Raw genomic sequence first — 23035 nt, 5'->3', positions numbered from 1 at the left:
CACATAAAAATAGTACAGTATGACCCCACTCATCAAGCGGCTCATCACTCACCTGGAGAAAAGGGGTATCTAGGAATTTGCTATATGATTCCATAGTATGCATCACTTGCAAATTACCACAGAGTTGCTCTCGTAAATTCCTACACAAGTTTCCTTCCAGGAATATTTAGGTGTGAATTGCAGATTCTCTAGAAGGGAATTCTATCTATTAATTTACTAGACCCTTCAATGCAACTCATGTTGGGACTAAAAAATCAGGCAATTGAATTGTGATCTGTCGTATCTGCGGGTTTCAAGTTACAACAATAATGGGATGCTTATTGCATAGAAGATTATTACTTTCATAAAAGGCAGACATGGACTGACTTCCTGAGTGAAACACATGCCCAGCTTTGATGCTGCAATATCTGTAGTTGGCAATTGGTGGCATCCCAATCAGTGGGGCACCAAATCATAATTTTGTTACCTGCCTCTCCCCATGCCTCAAAGCGGGTCACAGCAGTTAAAAACAGACAAATACTATAAAAATTCTACAAGCACACATTAAAATGAAATTCCATAAAAATACATATGAAAGCATTTCTGTAAAGGGAATGAGCCCTAACTAGATAGGCCCCGTGCTTTGGTCAGTGCCTTTAAAGCAGGTCTGGGCAAAGTTGAGCCCTCCAGGTGTTTTGGACTTCAACTCCCACAATTGTTTGCCCAGGCCTAAGCTAAACATTATCAGAGCCCCTGATAGCACAGCGGATTAAACCGCTGAGCTTCTGAACTTGCTGACCAAAAGGTTGCAGTTGGAAAACATGCAAATGTGAGTAGATCAATAGATACCACTCTGCCGGGAAGGTAATGGTGCTCCATGCAGTCATGCTGGCAAAATGACATTGGAGGTGTCTATGGACAACGCCGGCTCTTCAGCCTAGAAATGGAGATGAGCACCAACCCCCAGAATCAGACGCGACTAGACTTAACATCAGGGGAAAACCTTTACCTAACCTAAGCTAAACATTAGAATGGCCTGAGAGCTGCCTAGGACTCCAGTCGAGTCTCCATCTCTAGAGGTATTTTAAGCAGAGGCTGCATGGCCATCTCTCAGGAGGGCTTTGATTGTGTCTTCCTGCCTGGCAGAAAGAAGGGGGTTGGATTGGATGACCTTGCAGTCTCTTCCAACTTGGATTATACTTCGGAAGAGCAAAACCACGACATTGAGAAGTCAAGGACAGGAATCTCATGGAACTGCAGATGTTGTGGAAACGAACTCCCCAGCATTCCTGACTGCGACTGCAGCCCAATACTAGCAGCTGTTGCCATTAGGCATCCTGGATCAAGCAGTCAAGTGAAAAGCACAAAAGGTGATGAAAGGTCAGCCTCTCACCTGCCAAATAGGAATCACCAACTTCTTTAGGAAACACATTTATTTTCTTCGTCTGCATCTTTTCTTGTAGTGTGGAACCGTCCACAGCAGAACAACCTGCCTCCCCAAATAATCAGTGTGAAGAATAACCATCATTTTAGGAAACCCAATATAATTGAAGCAACAAATTAGATCAAATATCTCACCGTCCTGTTTAATGAAGCCACCAACCAAGTACAGCCTTGGAATCCTGAAATACAGAGGCAGGTATCTCCTCCATTTATAGATTTCTCTAGAAACCCTTCCACACAATTTAAATAGGAAATCAAGTTGTTGTAAGTCAGATTCATTGCTAGACAAAAAAAATGCTAACTTGAAATTTACCAATGGTGTTGGCACTGAAGGCAGAGTAACTCCAAAAGAACACAATAATTAACTCAATGGATGTTTTAATATTTCCATTTGCCCTTTTTGAAGTGTTCTTCAGCTTTTACAATGGAATGTTTTCTGTACAAAATACATCTAAGAACTGCTGTTTTTGAAAGGAAATAGAAAACAATGTTTTTCTCCAGAAATCAGAAGTGTGGCAATACACCAATTACATCCTGGTAGGATTCTTGTTTTGTGTCAAATTAAAGAGAGCAATTATTGCATTTGAAAACATGTTAAAACAAACCATATTTTGTGTTTTTTAATGCACACCTTAACAGAAGCATGGGCCAACTTGGGCTGCTAGGAATTGTGAGAGCTGAAGTCCAAAACATCTGGAGGGAGGGCCCAAGTTGGCCCATGCCTGCATTAACGTGTACAGCAAGAGTTCATTAAGACAAATGCTCCCAGTCTGCCGCTGTTTTGCCTGGTTCCTCCGAAGCTCCACCGGCTGCTGCTTCTGGGGACAAGGCTTGGCCGCTGCCTCTGCAGGAGGGCATTTAATCCAACTGGAAAGAGAGAAGGCAAAGGGAGTGAGTGCAATCCTATTCCCTTTTGAGTTGAGGACTTTCTTTCTCCCTTTGGCACAATCCCCAACGGCTTTTCCAACTCCTGTTTCTGCAAAGGCTTCTTGTAGCACCTTTGGGACCAACTGGGAGAAAGAATCCAGCAGCATACACCTCTATTGACCAAGTCCACTTTTGCAGAGGCAGGCTTCAGTCAAAGGAAGCCGCTGCCCCAAAAAGCCTTCTCCGCATTGGACTCCAAGGGTGGCTCCAGGACCCTTTTGCACACTGGCCACCCCACCCAGACTAGGGCTCCTCTACACTGCCATATAATCCAGATTATCAAAGCAAATGATCCACATGATCTGCTTTGAACTGTATCATGTGGGTCTACACTGCCATGTAATCCAGTTCCAAGCAGATAACGTGGCTTTTATACAGCTGTGTAGCAGGGGTGAGGCGGGTAAGAAACAGAAATTATTATTATATTGGTTTCTGTCTCTCCGGATAAGCATTCAATGCAACCGGAAGGAGAGAATTAGATGTAAATTCTGTTTCTGGTGCAAGTTTTTTAAACATATGTTATTGTATTTTTGTCTCTGTAAAATACTACAGTAGAGTCTCACTTATCCAACATAAATGGGCCGGCAGAACGTTAGATAAGCAAATATGTTGGATAATAAGGAGAGATTAAGAAAAAGCCTATTAAACATCAAAATAGGTTATGATTTTACAAATAAAGCACCAAAACATCATGTTATACAACAAATTAGACACAAAAAGTAGTTCAATACACAGTAATGCTACATAGTAATTACTGTATTTACAAATTTAGCACCAAAATATCACAATATATTGAAAACATTGACTACAAAAATGTGTTGGATAATCCAGAACGTTGGATAAGTGAATGTTGGATAAGTGAGACTCTACTGTATATATATTGGATGCTCCTATGTTTTTGAATTTGTTGTACCTCGCCTGGAGCCATCAGGAGATGTAGGTAATAAATAAACTGTATTATTATTACTACAGTAGAGTCTCACTTATCCAGCGTAAACGGGCCGGCTGAACATTGGATAAGCGAATATGTTGGATAATAAGGAGAGATTAAGGAGAAGCCTATTAAACATCAAATTAGGTTATGATTCCACAAATTATGCACCAAAGCATCATGTTATACAACAAATTTGACAGAAAAAGTTGTACAATACGCAGTAACGCTATGTAGTAATTACTGTGTTTACACAGTAATTTAGACCAAAATATCACGATGTATTGAAAACATTGACTACAAAAATGCGTTGGATAATCGAGAACGTTGGATAAGCGAATGTTGGATAAGTACCTTAATAATTTATAATATGATATATATAATATTAATAATATAAAAATAATACTGATGATAATGATCTCTTCCTACCTTGACGAATCCGATGTCCTTGGCGTACTGGCGGAAGCACTGCCGGCACATGTTGAGCCCGTACTTGCGGATCAGGCCGTGGCGGTTCGAGCACACGCGGCTGAGGGAAGAAGGAAGACACGCGTCAGCCCGCCCGCCCATTCCCACGTGCGCCAAGGGCAGGCCCAACCCGGCCCGTCCCCTCCCGTCCCCCTCGGGAGACCCACCAGGAGCGCGACCCCTGCCCGAACTTCCTCGGGTGGCTCCAGTAGAGCTGCTGGTGGCCCATGGCGGAGAGAGAGGGAGACGAGACAGTGGCGCGCCTCAGGCTCCGAGGGAAGAGAAAGGCCGGAAAGAGCTGCGCAGGCGCAGAAGGGCCCAAAACCCAGCCAGGCCCCGCCCTCTCCTCTCTGCAGCCTCCTTCGGACTAGGTCTCCACTGCGCAGGCTCCGAGGGAGACGGGGGGGAGAGAGAGAGAGAGAGAGAGAGAGAGAGAGAGAGAGAGAGAGAGAGAGGGGGGGGGGGGCGTGGCTACAGTACGCTTTCTGTCCATTCCCTTGAGCCGGGCGCGGTGGGCGTGTCTCCCTCTCCTGTCCCCTCCCACCTCGTGACGTCACCCCCTTCTGCCTGCAGTACCCTTTGTGTCCATTTCTCTTGAGCCGGGCGCGGTGGGCGTGGCTTCTTACTGCTGTCCCCGCCCCCGTCCGTGACGTCACCCTTCTCCTGCCTGCAGTACCCTTGGTGTCCATTCCCTTCAGCCGGGCGCGGTGGGCGTGGCTTCCTCTCCTGTCCCCGCCCCTGTCCTTGACGTCACCCCCTTCTGCCTGCAGTACCCTTTGTGTCCATTTCTCTTGAGCCGGGCGCGGTGGGCGTGTCTCCCTCTCCTGTCCCCGCCCCCGTCCGTGACGTCACCCCTTTCTGCCTGCAGTACCCTTTGTGTCCATTTCTCTTGAGCCGGGCGCGGTGGGCGTGTCTTCTTACTGCTGTCCCCGCCCCCGTCCGTGACGTCACCCTTCTCCCGCCTGCAGTACCCTTGGTGTCCATTCCCTTCAGCCGGGCGCGGTGGGCGTGTCTTCTTACTGCCGTCCCCGCCCCTCGCCGTGACGTCACGGCTCTGCTGCCTGAAGTAGGCTTTTGTGCCGCTCTCCCGTCAGCCGGGCGCGGTGGCGCGCGCCTGTAATCCAGCTGCGCGGAGGCTGAGGGCGGCGGATGGCGTGAGCTCAGGAGTTCTGGGCCGCGGCGGGCTATGCCGATCGGGTGTCCGCGCTAAGTCCGGCGTCAATATGGGGGCCCGCGGGGAGCCGGGGGCCGCCAGGTTGCCTCAGGAGGGGTGAACCGGCCCAGGCCGGAGACGGAGCAGGTCAAAACTCCCGCGCCGACCAGTAGCGGGACCGCGCCCGTGAATAGCCGCCACGGCGCAGCCTGGGCAAGACAGCCAGACCCGACCTCAAACCTTTTGCCCGTTCGGCTGAGCTTCCTTTTCATTCGGAACAGAGAGAGAGCGCCTATAGGGGCGCCTCTCAGTCCCTTTTCCCATTCACCTCAAGCCATTTTCCCTCCGCTCCGCAGCGACTCCTCCCGGCCGGACGCACAACTGCAGCGCCCAAAAACAGCCTCTCCCCGCCGCCGACGCCAGGAGGCGCTGCGCCACGGCGGCAAGTAGGGAGCTCAGCGAGGAAAGCACATCCAAGCTGGGCCAAGTTACTCCCTTTTACATCCACACTTTAACATTAACGCACTTTAGCCCCGCTTTGCTTGCTATGCCTCAGTATTATGGCATCTTGGAAACGGTAGTTTCTCTTTCGCCTTCCTTTTGGCCTCGCAAAATCCTTTCCTTCCTACAATAATTCCATAACTTTCTGCCAAGCTACTGAAAGTGGCATCAGACTGTGTTAATCCTACAGTGCGGATGCAGCCCAAGGAGAAATCAAGAGACTTTACCTTTCTTTACGAATAATATTTTTTACGGTCTGCTATGGCTTGTTATGAAATATATACAGAGTTCGAAATATAAGCAAAAGTATACATACATTATATACACACATACATACATACATACATACACACACAGTAGAGTCTCACTTATCCAAGCCTCGCTTATCCAGGCTTCTGGATTATCCAAGCCATTTTTGTAGTCAATGTTTTCAATACATCATGATATTTTGGTGCTAAATTCGTAAATACAGTAATTACAACATAACATTACTGCGTATTGAATTACTTTTTCTGTCAAATTTGTTGTATAACATGATGTTTTGGTGCTTAATTTGTAAAATCATAACCTAATTTGATGTTTAATAGGCGTTTCCTTAATCCCTCCTTATTATCCAACATATTCACTTATCCAAGCTTCTGCTGACACGTTTAGCTTGGATAAGTCAGACTCTACTGTAATATTTTTACAGAAAAACTACTTCAAATCCTATCTGTAACTATATTGATAAGTACCTGTATGCTGAATACATGAAGTTTGTGAGTAAACCAACTATGTTACTTTTGAAGAAGCCTGCTTATTTTGGTCTCTTGAGAGCATGATTTAATCTAAGATGTTTTAAGGGAGAGTAGATGCTTTTTGGCCAGCTTAAAAGAACACTTCTGAAACTCTGCTATATATGTGTGTGTGTGTGTGTTTTGTGCATTAGCATATCTTTGTCCCTAACACTTCAAAGAGATATATTGATGTTTTACTGTTGGAATAATTGTTTTATCATTTTATTGTTGTATGTTTCGGGCTTGGTCCCCATGTAAGCCGCTCCGAGTCCCCATTGGGGAGATGGGGCGGGGTATAAAAATAAAGTTATTATTATTATTATTATTATTATTATATTTTGGTACATCAGTTTGACAGCTGAGAAACCTAATTGCCTTGCACAAACGCCGTTTTCCCAAAAAGTTATGGCATCATTTTTCAAAACGTTGTGACTTCTAATAAGGTCATGCCTTTCCAAAGGTCAAAAAATCTCCAAAAGGTTGTGGAGATTTCCATTTTCCAAAAGGACATTCCACAGATATATATACACTCCACTTGCCTCCCTGCCAACAGAACCTCTGAGAATGCCAGCCACATATGCAGGTGAAACATTAGGAGAGAGAATGCTGCTGGAACATGATGATACAGCCCCAAAAATTCACAGCAACCCTTCTGGATCCTCATTTAAATATTTAGCTTTAATAACCATCTGATCAACACATCAATCTAGGAACAGGTTCAGAAGATCGCCAGAATGCTATTCTGTGCCGTCCAAGTGGAACTGTTGTGTTGTTGGGACCTGCTTTGTGACACAACAAAAAAATGCAGTGCCGTTCCAAGCCTTAGGCATTCAGGCCCATCGAAGAGTTGAACAATAACACTTTTAAATAACCTCAAACAACAGTCCCGTGGTGCAAGTCCATCCAAAAGGGTTGCTAAGAGGCGCTGGTCTCCTCCAGGTATTCGGCTTTGGCCTTTTTTTCTTGGCGATAATTTGCAGCCGACCAAAAAGTGATTTTATCCAGCGCTTCCTCCAGGAGCCGAGGTGGAAGGAGAGCCATTTGGCTCTCTAAGAGGATGGCATTTCGGCCAATGCAGTCGAGGCTAAGTCTGGGAGGAAGAATACCAGCATTACAACAGGGGGATAAATCACTTTGACAACATAAAAATATCAAAATATATGCTCCCCTTCCCTTATTCTCTCAGTCTTGGGATACAGCAGACATAGGCCAACTTGGGCCCTCCCTCCAGGTGTTTTGGACTCCAACTCCCAGCATTCCTAACAGCCTCGGGCCCTTTCCTTTTCCCCCTTGGCCGCTTAAGCGGCCAAGGGGGAATAGGAAGGGGCCCGAGGCTGTTAGGAATGCTGGGAGTTGGAGTCCAAAACACCTGGAGGGAGGGCCCAAGTTGGCCCATGCCTGTAAACTAGGCCATATGGGTCTTGTTTCCTCCTGGAGAAGATGTGCTACTGAAATGTAATGCCATCCATCCTCTATCTGCAACTTACCTGAGAAGCGAGTATGGCTGTGTCTGAAAAATCAGTAAATCACTGCAGTGTCCCTGAGCAAGAACACAATAAACAAAAGTTATTTGTCGATTTAAGCGATTTTTTTCAAAGAATGGTTGTCTACACTTCTACTCTGAGCGTGTGTGTGTGTGCGTGTGTATATATTTCAAGCCAGTATAGATTGTGTATAATAATATTAACAATGTTAATAAAAATGAAAAGAAAACTCAATAATGCAATTTGTGTAGCAGCTACCATTAAATTAAAGCAATGTTTGGCTAGATGTGCTTGTTATCAGCTATTCCCATAGGCTTGAAGAGTAGTAGTTGTAGTAGTAATAATAATTATAATATAAACTATTATTATTTTATTATGACACAGCAAACAAGATAGATATGCTGGATTTCGTATTACAAAATCATAAGTCGAACACTTCCCAAGTGTCTATGTGATGTATTTTCGGATGATGCGCGCAGATCCCAGTAGGGTGGCCTTTTGCAGTTGGCAGATCGTAATTTTGTCAATGTCTATTGTTTCCAAATGCCGGCTGAGATCTTTTGGCACGGCACCCAGTGTGCCCATCACCACCGGAACCACCTGCACTGGTTATTATTATTATTATTATTATTATTATTATTATTATAATTTATACCCCACTTTTTCTCTGTACAAGGAGACCCAAAGGAGACTCAAAAGCATTTCAATACAATATAAAATCTGCAAATGTATAAACATTAAAGCAGAATTAAATATCATTGTATTGCCCAGGCTTTAGCACAGCAGGTTAAACCACCAGCTGCAATAAACTTTGTCAACCAAAAGGTTGACAGTTCAAAGCCTGGGTCAGGGTGAGCTCCTGGCTGTAGCCCAGCTTACACCTACATAGCAGTTCGAAAGCAAAATGTGAGTGGATAAACAGGTACTGCTTAAAAGCAGCGAGGTATTTTAAGCCACCCATAAGGAAATGCCAGAAAAATGCTAGCGATTCCATCAAAAGAGGAAGTTTATGAAAATAAACAAAAACTTTGACAGAGGGATGGAGCAACAGCACCCCCCTCCCCCAGCCAGAACCAAGCACAAGTCTCTAAGATGCGGAAGACGGGGAAATAAATATATATATATGTATGTATGTATGTATGTATGTATGTGTGTGTGTGTACACACACACACACACACACACACACACCTCTCTATGTACAATTGTCTGTCTTGTCAGTGTATAAACGGCATTAAATGTTTGCCGTATATGTGTTCTGTGATCTGCCCTGAGTCTCCTGGAGGGTCCAAGTTGGCCCATGCTTGCTCTATCAGGAATGGTACCATATTTAACCCACATTGTTCTGCATACGGACCGTGTCAAGGAAATGCAGGTCATCTTTGCTCCCTCCAAAGACCATCACCTCCGCTTCTTTCCCAAGACAAGCTGTGTGCCACAACCTAAAAAACAGGTTACAGTTACACTAAATTCTCAGGTACCTTTTTAAAAATTTCTCCATAATTATTACTGTTAAGTATCCATTTTATTTTAATTTCTAGCGTTGCAGTGCATTCCTCACACTTACGTTGTCAGGTTCCCTCCTTAATGTCCCAAAAGAGATTTATTGCAACTGAGCAGTCTTTCTTAGCAGGAATTAACTGGCAAGTCAAATGGGTTGGAAAAACGTTTTGACTCATCAGCCATGACTTAAGATTTGCATGTTCAAGTCACATGCCAATATACTAACCTTGTATTCACTAGACTTGCTCTTTTTAGCCAAACTCAAGTATTAAGACATTTACAATGCATGTATTCAATGTTATCTCCAGCCCAAAAGCTCTGGTTCAGTGAGACACATTCAGGATAAGAGTGCTTCCTTGAAAAATCAGAATTTAATATGCACTTGGCCAAAAAGGTTTTTTTTTCTTGATCCCTGTGGCCCACACTAATGGCCTAGCCAACTCCCAATATCATCCCGGCATGGCTATCAAAATGGCAAGACCTTCAGGGTGAGCACAGCAAACATTAAAAACCTATTTATCTGAAGAGACTGCTTATTCGATATTTAAGCTAAACACAGCTCACATACATGAGAACCTCTACTCTGGTTAAGAATCCCAATCTTTTGCGTGAAAGCAGGGTATAAATCTGTGTATAAAAGTCAACATATTATGTTGGTTGAAACCACTAAGGTTTCTTTTCTGTAACTTGATGGCACACAGAACTTTCATAATTCAACTTAAATGAATTTTGGGGTTTGAGCCAAAAATGTCATCCTTTTGGGCCAAGAGCAGAAGGGAAAAAAGAGGAACCAAGCTGACTGGCTGTGGCTGGGTGAAGTGGCCCTCTGTCACATGACTGAGAAAGAAAAGGAATGAAGCAGATTGGCTGCTGATAAGTGACATGTATGAGGGAGGGAGGGAGAAAATAAAGGAAAAAGAGAGAGAGAAAGGAGGGAGAGAAGGAAGGAAAGAAAGAAGGAAGGTAGAAAAAGGAAAGGAAGGAAGGAAAGAAAGGAAAATAAGTGAAAAGGAAAAAAAGGAAGAAAAAAGGGATTAAATGAGGGAAGAACAAAAAAGAGAAAGAAAGAAAGAAAGAAAGAAAGGAAGGAAGGAAGGAAGGAAGGAAGGAAGGAAGGAAGGAAGGAAGGAAGGAACGTGTATGACAGAAAGCAAGACAAGAAGAAAAGGGCCACAAAGAAAATGTAAATCTGGTCATTCTGCAAACAGCACAATCAAAACAGACATACACAATACACAAAAGCATACAATAATTCAACACGTTTCTAATCAAAACATTCTTTTAGGAGCGCTTCCCTGCACTGAGTCACATTTTCTGATTGCAACTTGCACATAACGTGTTCCCTTTGATTTTATTACTGCCAATAATAATATGGGCAAGGAGATGGATGACTCAGTGCTCAAGAGTGCTTTCTTACTTCACTGCATTCCAGAACACATATATGCGCCACACTCCTTGCTCTCCGCTGTATCCCACCTGTTCTCGTCTTCCTCGTCCTGCCTGAGGGTAGCTCTGTCTGTCTGTCTTATCTCTGCTTTGGGGAACTGGCCTGCGCTGGAGCTTCGCGGGAGGGACTCACTGGAAAGCCTTTCCTGCCTGGACTCTGTCCTCTGCCTTGACTCCTAGCTTGCAACCTGAGTGAGGTCTTTTTGCTACAGACTGACACAGGGTTTTCTGTCCTCTCACAGCTGCTCTAACTTAGCACCTAGACATTCTAATAAAGCATGTTATTGGTATCGTTAATCAGCTCAAGGAACAATGTACTTATCTTTTCAAAAATACCAAACTCTCCACCTAGAATGGTAATACCCGATGCAATTCAAATACTCTGAAGCAGGAATGGCCAAACTTTGGTCCTCTGGCTGTTAGGAATTGTGGGAGTTGAAGTCCAAAACACCTGGAGGGAGGGCCAAAGTTTGCCCATGCCTACTCTGAAGTCATATCCAGTTTTGTTTACATTAGATATTGCTAGGTTTTCAAGACACAGCACGCTTGTCTCTGGATGATGATAGGAAAAACCCAGCAAACCAGAGGAGAAGGGAGAAAATAATATCTGTAGGAAAATCTGGTTGCAGAGAGGGAACATCCAGAGAGGAAAACCCTCAGGAAAACAGGGTCTTATCTAATTACCAAAAGGACAAGAGGGAGGTCTTTCTAGAAAGAACCTTCCACAATGGAAGCAGTCAATTCTTCACCTGATTTGTCTCAAACAAGCTCAGTGAAGACATAATGTTCCTGACCAGCTAACCATGGTTAGGAAACCAGTGTGTTTGTGTGTGTGTATCACAGCCTGGAATAATAGCCCTGTGTCCAGTTCTGGGCAAAGGGGTACTTTGATTGTGCTTTTCTTGCATGGCAGAAGGGGGCTGGACTAGATGGCCTATATGGTCTCTTACAACTCTATTCTAAGAAGAATATTGACAAGCTAGAAGTTTTTTAAGATCAAGTCCAGAAGGAGACTCAAAGTGGCTTAACATAAAGGCATCAGCATACAATTTAAAATACTATTAAACATTCCAGTTAAAAATCATTAAAACATATTGAAAGTTAAAAACCACAGCACCCCCTGAATTGATCTTTAAAACCTTCTTCTTTAAAGGCCTGTATGAATACAAAGGTTTTAGCCTGCTGGAGATTAATTTTATACCTAATAATGATACAATAGTAGAAGATTTGGTAAGTATAGTCATATCTATGCACTGCCCTGTAATCTCCACATTTTCATTTTAAAGGATTTCACATTTTAAAGGATCTTAAAAAGCAGAGGGGGGATAATAATAATTGCTGCGGCTCAACTGGGACAAACTTCTGTGAGCCTGGAAGCTACAATTGGATTTGGGAATGGAGTAGTGCCCACCTGAGGGTTCCAATCCATCCCGTCCTTTGAGTCCACATTTGCAGGCATGGGCAAACTTGGGCCCACCAAGTGTTTTGGACTCCAACTCCCAGAATTCATAACAGCCAGTAGGCTGTTAGGAATTGTGGGAGTTGAAGTCCAAAACACCTGAAGGGCTGAAATTTGCCCATATCTGAGAAGAGGCCACACACAAACACACACACCTAACATAAATGTAATCTCGCTCCTTTGTCATTGTCTGTATTATCCACATACAAACAGATAATTATTTAAATCAGGCTTCTTGGATATTTATTTAAACCGAGGCTTCTAAGAATGCCATCCTAACAAACATCTAACAAAAAAGTAATTTCTGCTAAAAACTGTGAGACTTTTCCTATAAATAAAGTGGTAGGATGGAAGTCTAGACATTAAACAAATAGCCTTTGTCTTTATGTTTCTAATAGGTCCAAATGCAGACAAAAATTATACCCTAAATTTCTTCACAAAAAGAGTTAAAGATAAATTTTGGTGCAATGTTGCTGGGGGAAAGGACTTAAAATATGTTAATAATTCCATTAAAGATACAGGCTAAAGTTGTATAAAACACAAACTGAAAAGTGTATTCAGTTAATGTTTTTACAAAAAATAAGTGATTTGGATCATATAAATGGACCCCTCCCCCCAATCACTGCCTAAGGTCACAATACACTTATGTTCTAACAATACACTTTATACTTTCCTCAACTTCAGCAAATGTTGACAAGCTTTTTAATACCTAGGTCTACTCTTTGGTAAGTATGTCAGTTGTTGCCATTCGTTGCTTTTGACACTATAAATCCAGCCATCACCTGTAAATAAAGAAAGATGCTTGGATTAATGCTAATTCTTTGGCTTTGAAATCATTAATAGTTACTGAAAAACACATGATATCTTCTGATGAACATGAAAGAAGTAAAGGAGTAGGTAAAAGCAGGCCCATCCTGTCCAGGAGTCAGGAGCAGCTAGTGCTTGACCACTGGGCTCTGTCTTTTCCCCCTTTGAAAGCCTGGTTTGCATCCCGTATATTCCCCGTTTTTGAAAAATTCTTCTCCATTTTAGTAAAAGTTTTAGCACAAGGTGGTGACCATTTATATTGCTTGAGGAAAGCAAGCCTTGTGCCTTTCAGAGTTGACGTCTCTTTTTGGCTGGGAGATGTGTCTTTCATAAGGCACAGTGATGCTTTCCTCATTGAATACCAGCTCAGTTTCTGACAATCCTCCTTTTGCTGGCTGAAGACTGGGTTTGACTGGGCAGAAGATTAGGTTCAGGCTAAAGCTTGTAAAGGTTGTGTCAAGGACTCTGGGAGTTATAGGCTGAAAGACTAACTTTAGCAACTCTGCTTCAGCTCTGAGTATAACCATTAACTAGAGTACGGTATTAGCATTTTAGGCCAAGGATTACACCAGATAGAGCTTGCACCCACTTTGCAATACAACTTCAATGATTTATGTTATAGAGGATATATGGAACTTTCAAAAATTTAGACAATGGGTATAACAGTACTTGAGTTGAAGATATAGATGTATGGCAATAATTATAACAAATATAAGGTTTCTCTTCCCCCTCAATTCCCTTCCTCTTCCTCGGTGACATAGTAGACATTTATATAGTTCTAATTAATAATAATAATAATAATAATAATAATAATAATAATAATAATAATAATAATAATTTTATTTTTATACCCCGCCTCTATCTCCCCAAAGGGGACTCAGGGCGGCTTACATGGGGCCAAGCCTGAATCAAAACAATAGCAATATAAAACACAACAATAGACAAAAAACATGCACAATTATAAAAATTTAAACGTTAGCCAATAAAAACAAATGACAAGAACTAATAAAAACATGGATTAAAATGGAGAGGTTGTAAAAGTAGACTGGGTAAGGTGCACCATATAAATATTGTAAACACGAGGTGACTGATAAAGTGCTGCCAATTCTTGGAAGTGCAAATTGGGATGGGAATAGACCCTGTGTCTTTATCAAGTTGACAAAGGTAAAAAGTGCAAACCAGTACAGGAATGGTCACAGATACAGATTGCTATGGGGATGAGCAATCTTTAATTAAAGGCCTGAGTAAAGAGCCACGTTTTCAAGCTCTTCCTGAATGCTACCAGGGTGGGGGCTTGCCTGATTTCCCTGGGGAGCGAGTTCCAGAGCCGGGGGGCCACCACGGAGAAGGCCCTCTCTCTCGTCCCCACCAACCGCGCTTGTGACGGAGGTGGGAGCAAGTTAATTAGTTTCTAATTAACTAACCAGAAATCATCCCGTTCTTTGTTCTCCTTTTTTGTGTGAATTATTCTAATGCATCATAAAAACTTATGGGAAGAATAATTCTGAGCACAAACTACGTACGTACTTACTTAAGGGCACATTGTCTGAACTCAGTCCACCAAACAGGAAAAGCCTGTCATCCGTTACAGGGGTCAACGTGTGCCATGATCTGCTTCTGGGTTTCTCTCCAGTCGTATTAATTCTATGTAACAAAAAAAGAGAGCCCAAAATAGACATCATTCAGGAAACAAAGAAAACCATGACTGCGGTAGCATTAACACATTTATCAATGACAAAATTACCGGAATGGAGATTCCACCTGAACATGAGGAAGAACTTCCTGACTGTAAGAAGAGCTGTTTAGCAGTAGAACTGTCTCCCTTGGAGACTGGTGGAAGCTCCTTCCTTGAGGCTTTTAAACAGAGGCTGGATGGCCATCTGTCAGGAATACTTTGACAGTGCTTTTCCTGCATGACAGGGGGTTGGACTAGATGGCCCATGTAGTCGCTTCTAACTCTATGATTCCATGAACTATGTTCTGAAGCCACCGCTTAGTGTTAGCTAACAGAGTGCTTGCTTACTCATGATGGCAACAAAGTCTGGTCCCACACTTATTTATTTCCATTTGTATTAATTTACTTTTATCCTGTCTTTCTTCTAATACATGGACTCATCCGGTGTGATACCACATTAACTGCCATGGCTCAATGCTATGGAATCCTGGGATTTGTAATTTGGAGCGGCACTAGTACTCGATGGCACAGAATCCTGAAAGTCCTTATAAAACTACAACTCCCAGGATTTCACTGCATGGAGCCACGGCAGTGAAAGTAAGATCAAACTGGATAAATTCTACAGCGTAGATGCACCTTGAGAGCTAGCTTGAAGCTAGCTGTAAGAGGACCTTCAGTTCTGCAGTTTCACTGAACAATAAGGCAAACAGTAGGCTGCAAACAGTGCTTCCTAATTTACAGCTCAAGAAAAGATGTGTCTGACCACTAAATACTGTCACAAGTTAATGCACAACACTCTAGTTTTCATGTCTTTCTTGCTTTTCTGTTGAATCAGATGGTGCGCCCTTAACATCTCATGAAAAATGCCTATTTGCCTGGATATTCTCCCTGGTATTCACAACCATATATATCGGGATATATATAGATATACATACACAGTAGAGTCTCACTTATCCAACATTCGCTTATCCAACATTCTGGATTATCCAACGCAGTTTGCCTTTTAGTAATCAATGTTTTTGTAGTCAATGTTCTCAATACATTGCGATGTTTTGGTGCTAATTTCATAAATACATTAATTACTACATCTCTCCTTATTATCCAACATTTTTGCTTATCCAACATTCTACCGGTCCGTTTATGTTGGATAAGCGAGACTCTACTGTATGTGTGTGTGTGTGTGTGTGTGTGTGTGTGTGTGTATATATATATATATCAGGCTGTTAGGAATTGTGGAAGTCCAAAACACCTAGAGGGCCAAAGTTTGCCCATGCCTGATCTATGGCCATTAGATAAAACCTTTCCATCATCATCATGTTTCTCCCATTACTCAAATGTTAGCTGGTTGGCGAACTACATAGTCAAAAATCAATGGCAAATAACATTTAATGTGGTTTGTCAAGCAGAAAAAGAATGTGTTGTCGAACATACAACAACCCAGAAAAAGAATGACGTAAGGCAAAACAACTTACTTTCCAGACCACACCCAGCTATCTAAATTTAGAGAATGTAAATCGTCCATCCGTGTTTGCTATTAAAAAAAATTAAAAAGGGCAAATGTGACCATACGATTCTTTCAAAGGATAGCAACATGCAAGATCCAGCCTGATCCACTTCTGAACACTGAAACATAACCTGCAAACTGAATGGCATGCTGCTTTGGCCTTGGTGAAGGGAAGCATAGGAAAAGAAGTGCTTGTGTTTGTTAAGAAGTGCTTGTTAAGTAAGATTGTTTATGCTAATATTTGCCTCTAGGTCAATTCTGGTTTATGGCAATTTCACGAATGAGGGACCCCCAAGTGTTCCAGTCATCATCTTCACTGCTCTGGCTCTGCAAGTTCACAACTGTAGTTTCTTTAACTGAGCCAATTCACCTGTAATGTGGTCTTCCTCTTTTCCTATAACCTTTAACTTCACCAACTAGATATTCATTGGAAAACTATAGCAAAATGTTCTGCAGCATGGCCCACAAAAACAACATTTTGCAGTTTAACAAACCTTTTCCATGTTTTGATGATAGAACCACTTAGGAAATGACATTTATAACCGAGGAACAAAAATCATAGTGTTACATAGTAGATTGTTTCAAAATGATCTGCCTACTCCTTTTTCTGTACTAAATCAACAACTTCACCCACTTTTTTTTGTTTGTAAAGGAGTGAATGTTAGACAAGTACAAACCAGAACCCGTCCTCCAAACACGTAGCCTTTATTTCCCAGTACGGCACATGAATGCGCTGCTCGTGGCTGAGGAGGGACTCCATGCTGCAAGGAAAGATAGAAGGATGTAGACCAGGCATGGGCAAGCTTGGGCCCTCCAGGTGTTTTGGACTGTTAGGAATTGTGGGAGTTTCTGTCCAAAACACCTGGAGGTCCCAAGTTTGCCCATGCCTCTTGTTAAGGGTTTTTTTTTAACATTCTTATCATTCCAAGAGGAAACGTAAAAACATATCTGGAATGTAAAAAAGACAACAACCAAGAAAGGTTGAATGTACCAAATCAAACTTACTTTAATTGTTGGCTGATACCAGGTTTTTTTAGTGGTGTCAAAAACATGTACATCGTTGTGCCAACCCCAGAACATCTGGCCTTCCTAAAACAGGAACAGAGTGGCCAGATATGGAAAGAATAGCAAAATACATGGAAGATAAGGCAGTTGTAGACCATTAACCGTAAAGGCTAGATGTCTTATAACACAGCATGTCTCTGAGTAAGTTTTTGGGGAAGATGGGTGGGAGCACCTGTAGGTTTCCCACAGAAATTCCGTGACTGTGGGAAGTAAATGTTGGGCCAGAGGAGTCTTTGCTCTCTATACCCTTTGGTGACTCCAGCCCAGCTCTTCTTGTGCCCTTATAACACAGCATTCCAAATGTTTCATGTTGGTGACACACTTTTTAGAGACATGCATCATTTTTCAACACAGTAATTCAGTTTTGCTATCAAACCAGATGTTAAAACAACTCCTGATAAGAGATACAGACACCCACATAAATTATAATAAATAAGTGTATGGGGATACAACATATTTTATAAAACCTTTCATTTATATTTATAAAAATATATTTATTGCTTATTTTACACACTTACACACTGCAGCCAACACACTAATCTATCACAACACAATAATAAAAGCACCAATAAGATTGCATCTCTTACCCAAAACGCATCATGAACATCAAAACAGTCACTCAGCTCACTCTGTTTTCTACAACCATATCCTCCAAAATAGATTAGTCTGAAAAGATCAGAAATAAAACCACCAATTAATTCTTTTCTGGTCGACCTAAGACACCATTTATTTTTGCCTGATTTGACAATAGTTCTTTGGCAGTCCCTGTATCACCTTTTTCATCTCTTTGGGCATCAGAGTCTCCTTCTTTGGAGGTTGTTAAGCAGAGGCTGGATGGCCATCTGTTGTTGGTGCTACAATTGTGTTTCTTCCTGCCTGGCAAAAGAAGGGGGATGAACTGGATGGTCCTGGGGGTCTCCTCCAACTCTAGGGTTCTATGACCCCTTATCCAATATTGTTCAAGGAGCTACTTGATCAGAGAATTTATTCTAGGAAGCTTGTGTCCACGATATGCTAATATTCCTGTGGAGTTTTTTTTTTTTTAAAGCAGAATCAAGTTTGCACTGGAATCACTTATTCCTTGTGAGTGAATGAAAATGTTAGCCACTGTCATTTAAGAGCATTTTATTGCAATTTTGGGGTATCATATATAACTTAAAGATGTTGATATCGGCAGGACTCCCATTTTATAAGTGGAAGAAATGAAATTTGGGGAAATGAAGAGCGCAGGGTAATGCTTATAACGCCAAAGATTGACTTGTCCCCCGCTAACACCACCTCCTCCCCGATTGCGAAGGAGCCCCACGTGACAATTACCTGTCTTTATACACCCAGCAGGCCAATTTGTCCCGTGGTGTAGGAGGCTGGCCTTTAAAGTCTGTGATTTTTTTCCACAAATAGGTTCCATTTCTTGATCGCAAATTAACATAATAGAGCTTTAAAGGAAATTAGAACACTTTCAACAGACAGCAATATCCCAGAAAAATGAACTGCTAATTGGCATAAAATGGTGACTGGAGAGAACAATTAATAACATTCACTTCTCTGTTGTTTTAAAAGCTAAAGGCTCAACTCATTTTCCTTCTACTCTCTAAATGAAGTACAGTAACAGCTCTCCTCTGCAATGGAGAACTTTTGTGCTGCATTTAGACCTGCAGCATAAAGGTAAAGGGCAGCTCACTGTCATGAAAAAGCTGATATATTTTCAACTGCTTTCTGTTCCTATTAAAGTGAAACTGCTTGCCATTTCAAGCTGATTTTAAAAAGGACAAAGAAACAAGAAGCCATCTAGGTCCTAGGTATCAAGCTGTCCATTCCCACTAATTTCAAAGGTACTAGGCAATCTAAATCTCTTATACCAATTTTTAATTGATGAGGTTCAGCATGTCTAATTTCTCCCCACAAAAAGTTCCAAAACGCAAAATATAAATAAATTACATAAATAGAAATTCAATTTTAAAAGACCAATGACTTCTACGGATCCAAATGAAAAAGCAGGAAACCTGCCACATTTGATTTTGTTTAGGCCACAAGCAACACAGAAATTAATTATTATGGGGGCCCTTTTAAAGGGTCATATAATTTAGTTACAGGTTTGAGGCCTAAATTGGCTGAAATAGGGTCTTTCTGCCATCAAAAGCCTGCAGCAATTAATTCTGAAAGAGATGCATTGGTCACAGTTTACAACAAAATGAATATATTGGTGACAGAATACAAAGAATTATCCTGGTCGTTTCATGCATCAGCACACTCTGCATCCATGGCAAACCATTTTGGAAACTGGGCAAAAGCTTTAAAAGGAATTTTGTGATATTTCAAGGGGAAGGTCTTGCAGCTGAAAGGGAGAACTATTTAAAACCAATGGGATGAGTTCAAACACAGATTGATATATACATGGTACCCCGAGTGTATTTAATCTTTATTAGGGATTTAAAAAAACAAAGGGGGCTAGTACCCGATTGCTGTAGCCTTTGTCGTCAAATCCTCCAAAGAGGAAGAAGTTTCCCTTAATGCAAGACCCGCAGCTTCCAGACATGGATGGAGGTAGCTCCCCTTCCATTAAGTGCATCGACCTGCAGTTCAGCAAACACAAGTCACAATTTTCCACTGAGAACCACTTTAGAAGGTATCTAACCCCAAAAGTCACCCAAATGAATAAAAGCAATGCATTTGACACGTATAGATATGGTTAACTGATCTTTCAATTTGGCAATAACAATGGTGTAAGACATTGGTTTCTACTTGGCTTCCTGTATATTTTTTCTTCTAGGTACTGAACAGTATACACCACTCTAATATATTCCATTCATCTCATTCAGCAGGGTTGTTGCTTATAAGCATTGCTGGGTTCACTGTGTTTTATCAGATATTCGCAATACAATCTGTGATCAGAAATTGGCCATTGCAATATTACAAATGTGGTAAACATTGCAATACAAACAACAAAGGAAAATAATGAGATTTACCATAATCCACTGTCAATTTCATAAATCCAGAGCTCATCATTGGGCAAATAAACTTCATTTTCTTCTACGGACTGCAGCAAAAAAGGGCACATAAATTTTAATTAGTTTCGATGTAAATATTCGTTTTCTAGGAGCCTAGCAACATATTTAACATTTCAAAATTTTAAATGCTGAGCAAGTGATCTGGACTGCTGAAGAACACAAAAGTAAAACACACAATACTGTTTGTATCAAGGAGTGGAATGAGCTGTGCAAAAGCCAGCCAAGTCCAAGTTTGTGTAACTGGTGAGTTCTTCCAGTGAATTATTATTATTACTGTTATTATTAAGTTTATTTATACCTTTCTCCCTGTGGGGACTCAAGGTAACTAACAACCCCACACTTTAGTCAAGTTTAAAAAGTGCAATGCAAAAGTTAAAAAAACAATTAAAAACAATGTTACAGTGTGATATGAAAGCCCTGTCATAATAGACAGCCATCAGTGGGATGGGACAGGCCTGTCCATAGGAAAAGTATATCTTCACCACTTCAGACTGATGGCAACAAATATTATTTTTAAACATTTAAAATACATAAATAATTAAATAATAAACAATATAAATAACTAAAAATGCTAATATATTATTAATAATATATACATATATACATATAAATACAATATACTGTAAATATATATAGATATAATTATCTAAATATAATATAAATAAATAAGTATATAATATAAATATATAATATACATAAATAAATAAGTATATAATACATATAATATATATAATAATAAATAATAATACATTTTTAATGAATACATTCAGAAAATATATTAATAAACAATACAAATCACTAAAATATAATATATTATTAATATATACATATACATATAAATAAAAATATAAATATATATAGATATAATTATATATAAATATAAGTATATAATAAATATAAATATTTATAAATAAATAAAATAATAAATAATAAATTATTAATAAATATAAATAAGTACAGTAGAGTCTCACTTATCCAAGCTAAACAGGCCGACAGAAGCTTGGATAAGCGAATATCTTGGATAATAAGGAGGAATTAAGGAAAAGCCTATTAAACATCAAATTAGGTTATGGTTTTACAAATTAAGCACCAAAACATCATGTTATACAACAAATTTAACAGAAAAAGTAGTTCAATACACAGTAATGTTATGTTGTAATTACTGTATTTACGAATTTCGCACCAAAATATCACAATGTAATGAAAATATTGACTACAAAAATGGCTTGGATAATCCAGAAGCTTGGATAAGCGAGGCTTGGATAAGTGAGACTCTACTGTATGTAACAAATATAAATATGAAAGGTTAAAACCTTTTTATTCAGGCAGGCTTTTAAAGAAGAAGGCTTTTAAGATCGTCAGGGGCTGCTGTGATTTTATAGGCTTTTAATTATGTTTAATACTGTTTGTATAACTGTATATTTTAAGTTGTATTGTAATGCTTTCAGTTGTGAGTCTCCATATGGAGAGAGAAAGTAGGGTATAAACATAATATACAATTAATAAAATAAATAAATAAATACTTCTAACTGATTATTCCTTTCTTCGTGAACCCATGTTTTCCTTCTTTGGTGAAGCATCAACACTTCTTGGCAGGGAAAGCTAAGGTCTTTTGTCAAACTATAGCTCCCACAATTCCATAACATGGAGCCAGAGCAGTTTAAAGCGGTGTCAAACTGCATTCCTTCTAATCTACAGTGTAGATCAGGCATGGCCCAACTTGCGCCCTCCAGATGTTTTGGACTTTTACTGCCACAATTCTACAAGGAATTGTGAGAGTTGTAGTCCAAAACATCTGGAGGGTTCAAGTTGGCCTATGCCTATTGTAGTCACAACCCTGAGAGGCCTGCTCAATCTTTTAAGACAGATAAAGGGGGTGTGGCTACTGGGCAGGAGCCCTGGGCCAATCAGCGACCGAGTTGGAGCCTTGGCCCGCGCACTCTGCTCCTGAGGTAAACTCGGGCGGCCAGCGAACAGGCCGTAATAAATAACAATATTTTAATTATGTGTTGTTGTTTTGCCTCTCTTCCTTACCACGTATCCCCCCCACACGTAGAGGTAGCCCTCGTCCGCCACGGCGCAGTGCCCGCTCCGCTCCTCGGCCACACAGAACGGCTCCAGTCGCGGAGCAGCACCGGCGGCGGCCGCCATTTTGGGAATAGCGTCGCCTAGGCAACCGCGCCCGGCACGCATGCGCACCACGATCGGGCTGGCGAGAATATTCTTTTTTCCTTTTTTTTTGGTTTCAATAAAATAAAATAATAATAATATATTATTAATAATATAATATATTAATAATTATTAATAATATATTATATCTCGTTTGCTGAGTCATACTACTGTATATCTTTGTGTCACTAATAATACTAATATATTATTATGGTTATGATGATGATTATTATTATAAACAAACACCAAACCAGCTTCTCCACTAGGTTTTAGAATGTGGGAAATAAATATCATAGTTGTATGGAAATAGAATGCTGCTACAGTAGAGTCTCACTTATCCAACGTTCTGGATTATCCAACGCATTTTTGTAGTCAATGTTTTCAATACATCGTGATATTTTGGTGCTAAATTCGTAAATACAGTAATTACTACATAGCATTACTGCGTACTGAACTACTTTTTCTGTCACATTTGTTGTATAACATGATGTTTTGGTGCTTAATTTGTAAAATCATAACCTAATTTGATGTTTAATAGGCTTTTCCTTAATCCCTCCTTATTATCCAAGATATTCGCTTATCCAACGTTTTGCCAGCCCGTTTATGTTGGATAAGTGAGACTCTACCTTCCAAGACCCCGAGTCCCCGTTGGGGAGATGGTGGCGGGGTATAAATAAAGTTTTATTATTATTATTATTATTATTAAGACCTATAACCCTTCTGTTACTGCCAATAAATA

At 40.8% G+C, this 23035-nt stretch overlaps 2 protein-coding genes across 4 annotated transcripts; both read right to left on the bottom strand.

The window, feature by feature from the left end:
• Positions 1–1783: 1783 nt before the first annotated feature.
• Positions 1784–4076, bottom strand: LOC100554193 (small ribosomal subunit protein uS14). Its single transcript, XM_003227996.3, has 3 exons — positions 3916–4076; positions 3710–3809; positions 1784–2289 (listed from the first exon to the last, which is right to left on the bottom strand). Exons 1-3 carry the CDS (start codon positions 3975–3977, stop codon positions 2281–2283), a joined length of 171 nt encoding a protein of 56 aa, XP_003228044.1. The 5' UTR covers positions 3978–4076; the 3' UTR covers positions 1784–2280.
• Positions 4077–6837: 2761 nt separating this feature from the next.
• klhdc1 (kelch domain containing 1) lies at positions 6838–22316 on the bottom strand. Of its 3 annotated transcripts, none has more exons than XM_008121464.3 (13): positions 22162–22315; positions 20086–20156; positions 19575–19692; positions 18437–18555; positions 17707–17785; positions 17060–17143; positions 16732–16815; positions 16023–16081; positions 14407–14519; positions 12778–12850; positions 9000–9102; positions 7666–7718; positions 6838–7268 (listed from the first exon to the last, which is right to left on the bottom strand). In XM_008121464.3, the coding sequence occupies exons 1-13, from the start codon at positions 22276–22278 to the stop codon at positions 7094–7096; spliced, it is 1248 nt and encodes a 415-aa protein (XP_008119671.1). In that variant the 5' UTR covers positions 22279–22315; the 3' UTR covers positions 6838–7093. The 3 variants fall into 3 exon arrangements, 2 of the variants coding, with proteins under 2 accessions (XP_008119671.1, XP_003228042.1); XM_003227994.4 differs by having other exon boundaries at positions 9018–9102; XR_010002255.1 differs by having other exon boundaries at positions 7173–7268; positions 7666–8262; positions 9018–9102; positions 22162–22316.
• Between the last annotated feature and the right edge of the window lie 719 nt (positions 22317–23035).

The sequence above is a fragment of the Anolis carolinensis genome, chromosome 1 (genome assembly GCF_035594765.1).
Source record: "Anolis carolinensis isolate JA03-04 chromosome 1, rAnoCar3.1.pri, whole genome shotgun sequence".
Lineage (NCBI taxonomy): Eukaryota > Metazoa > Chordata > Lepidosauria > Squamata > Dactyloidae > Anolis > Anolis carolinensis.
The sequence above is the reverse complement of the archived record's forward strand: the minus strand, read 5'-3'. Positions and strand labels throughout refer to the sequence as shown.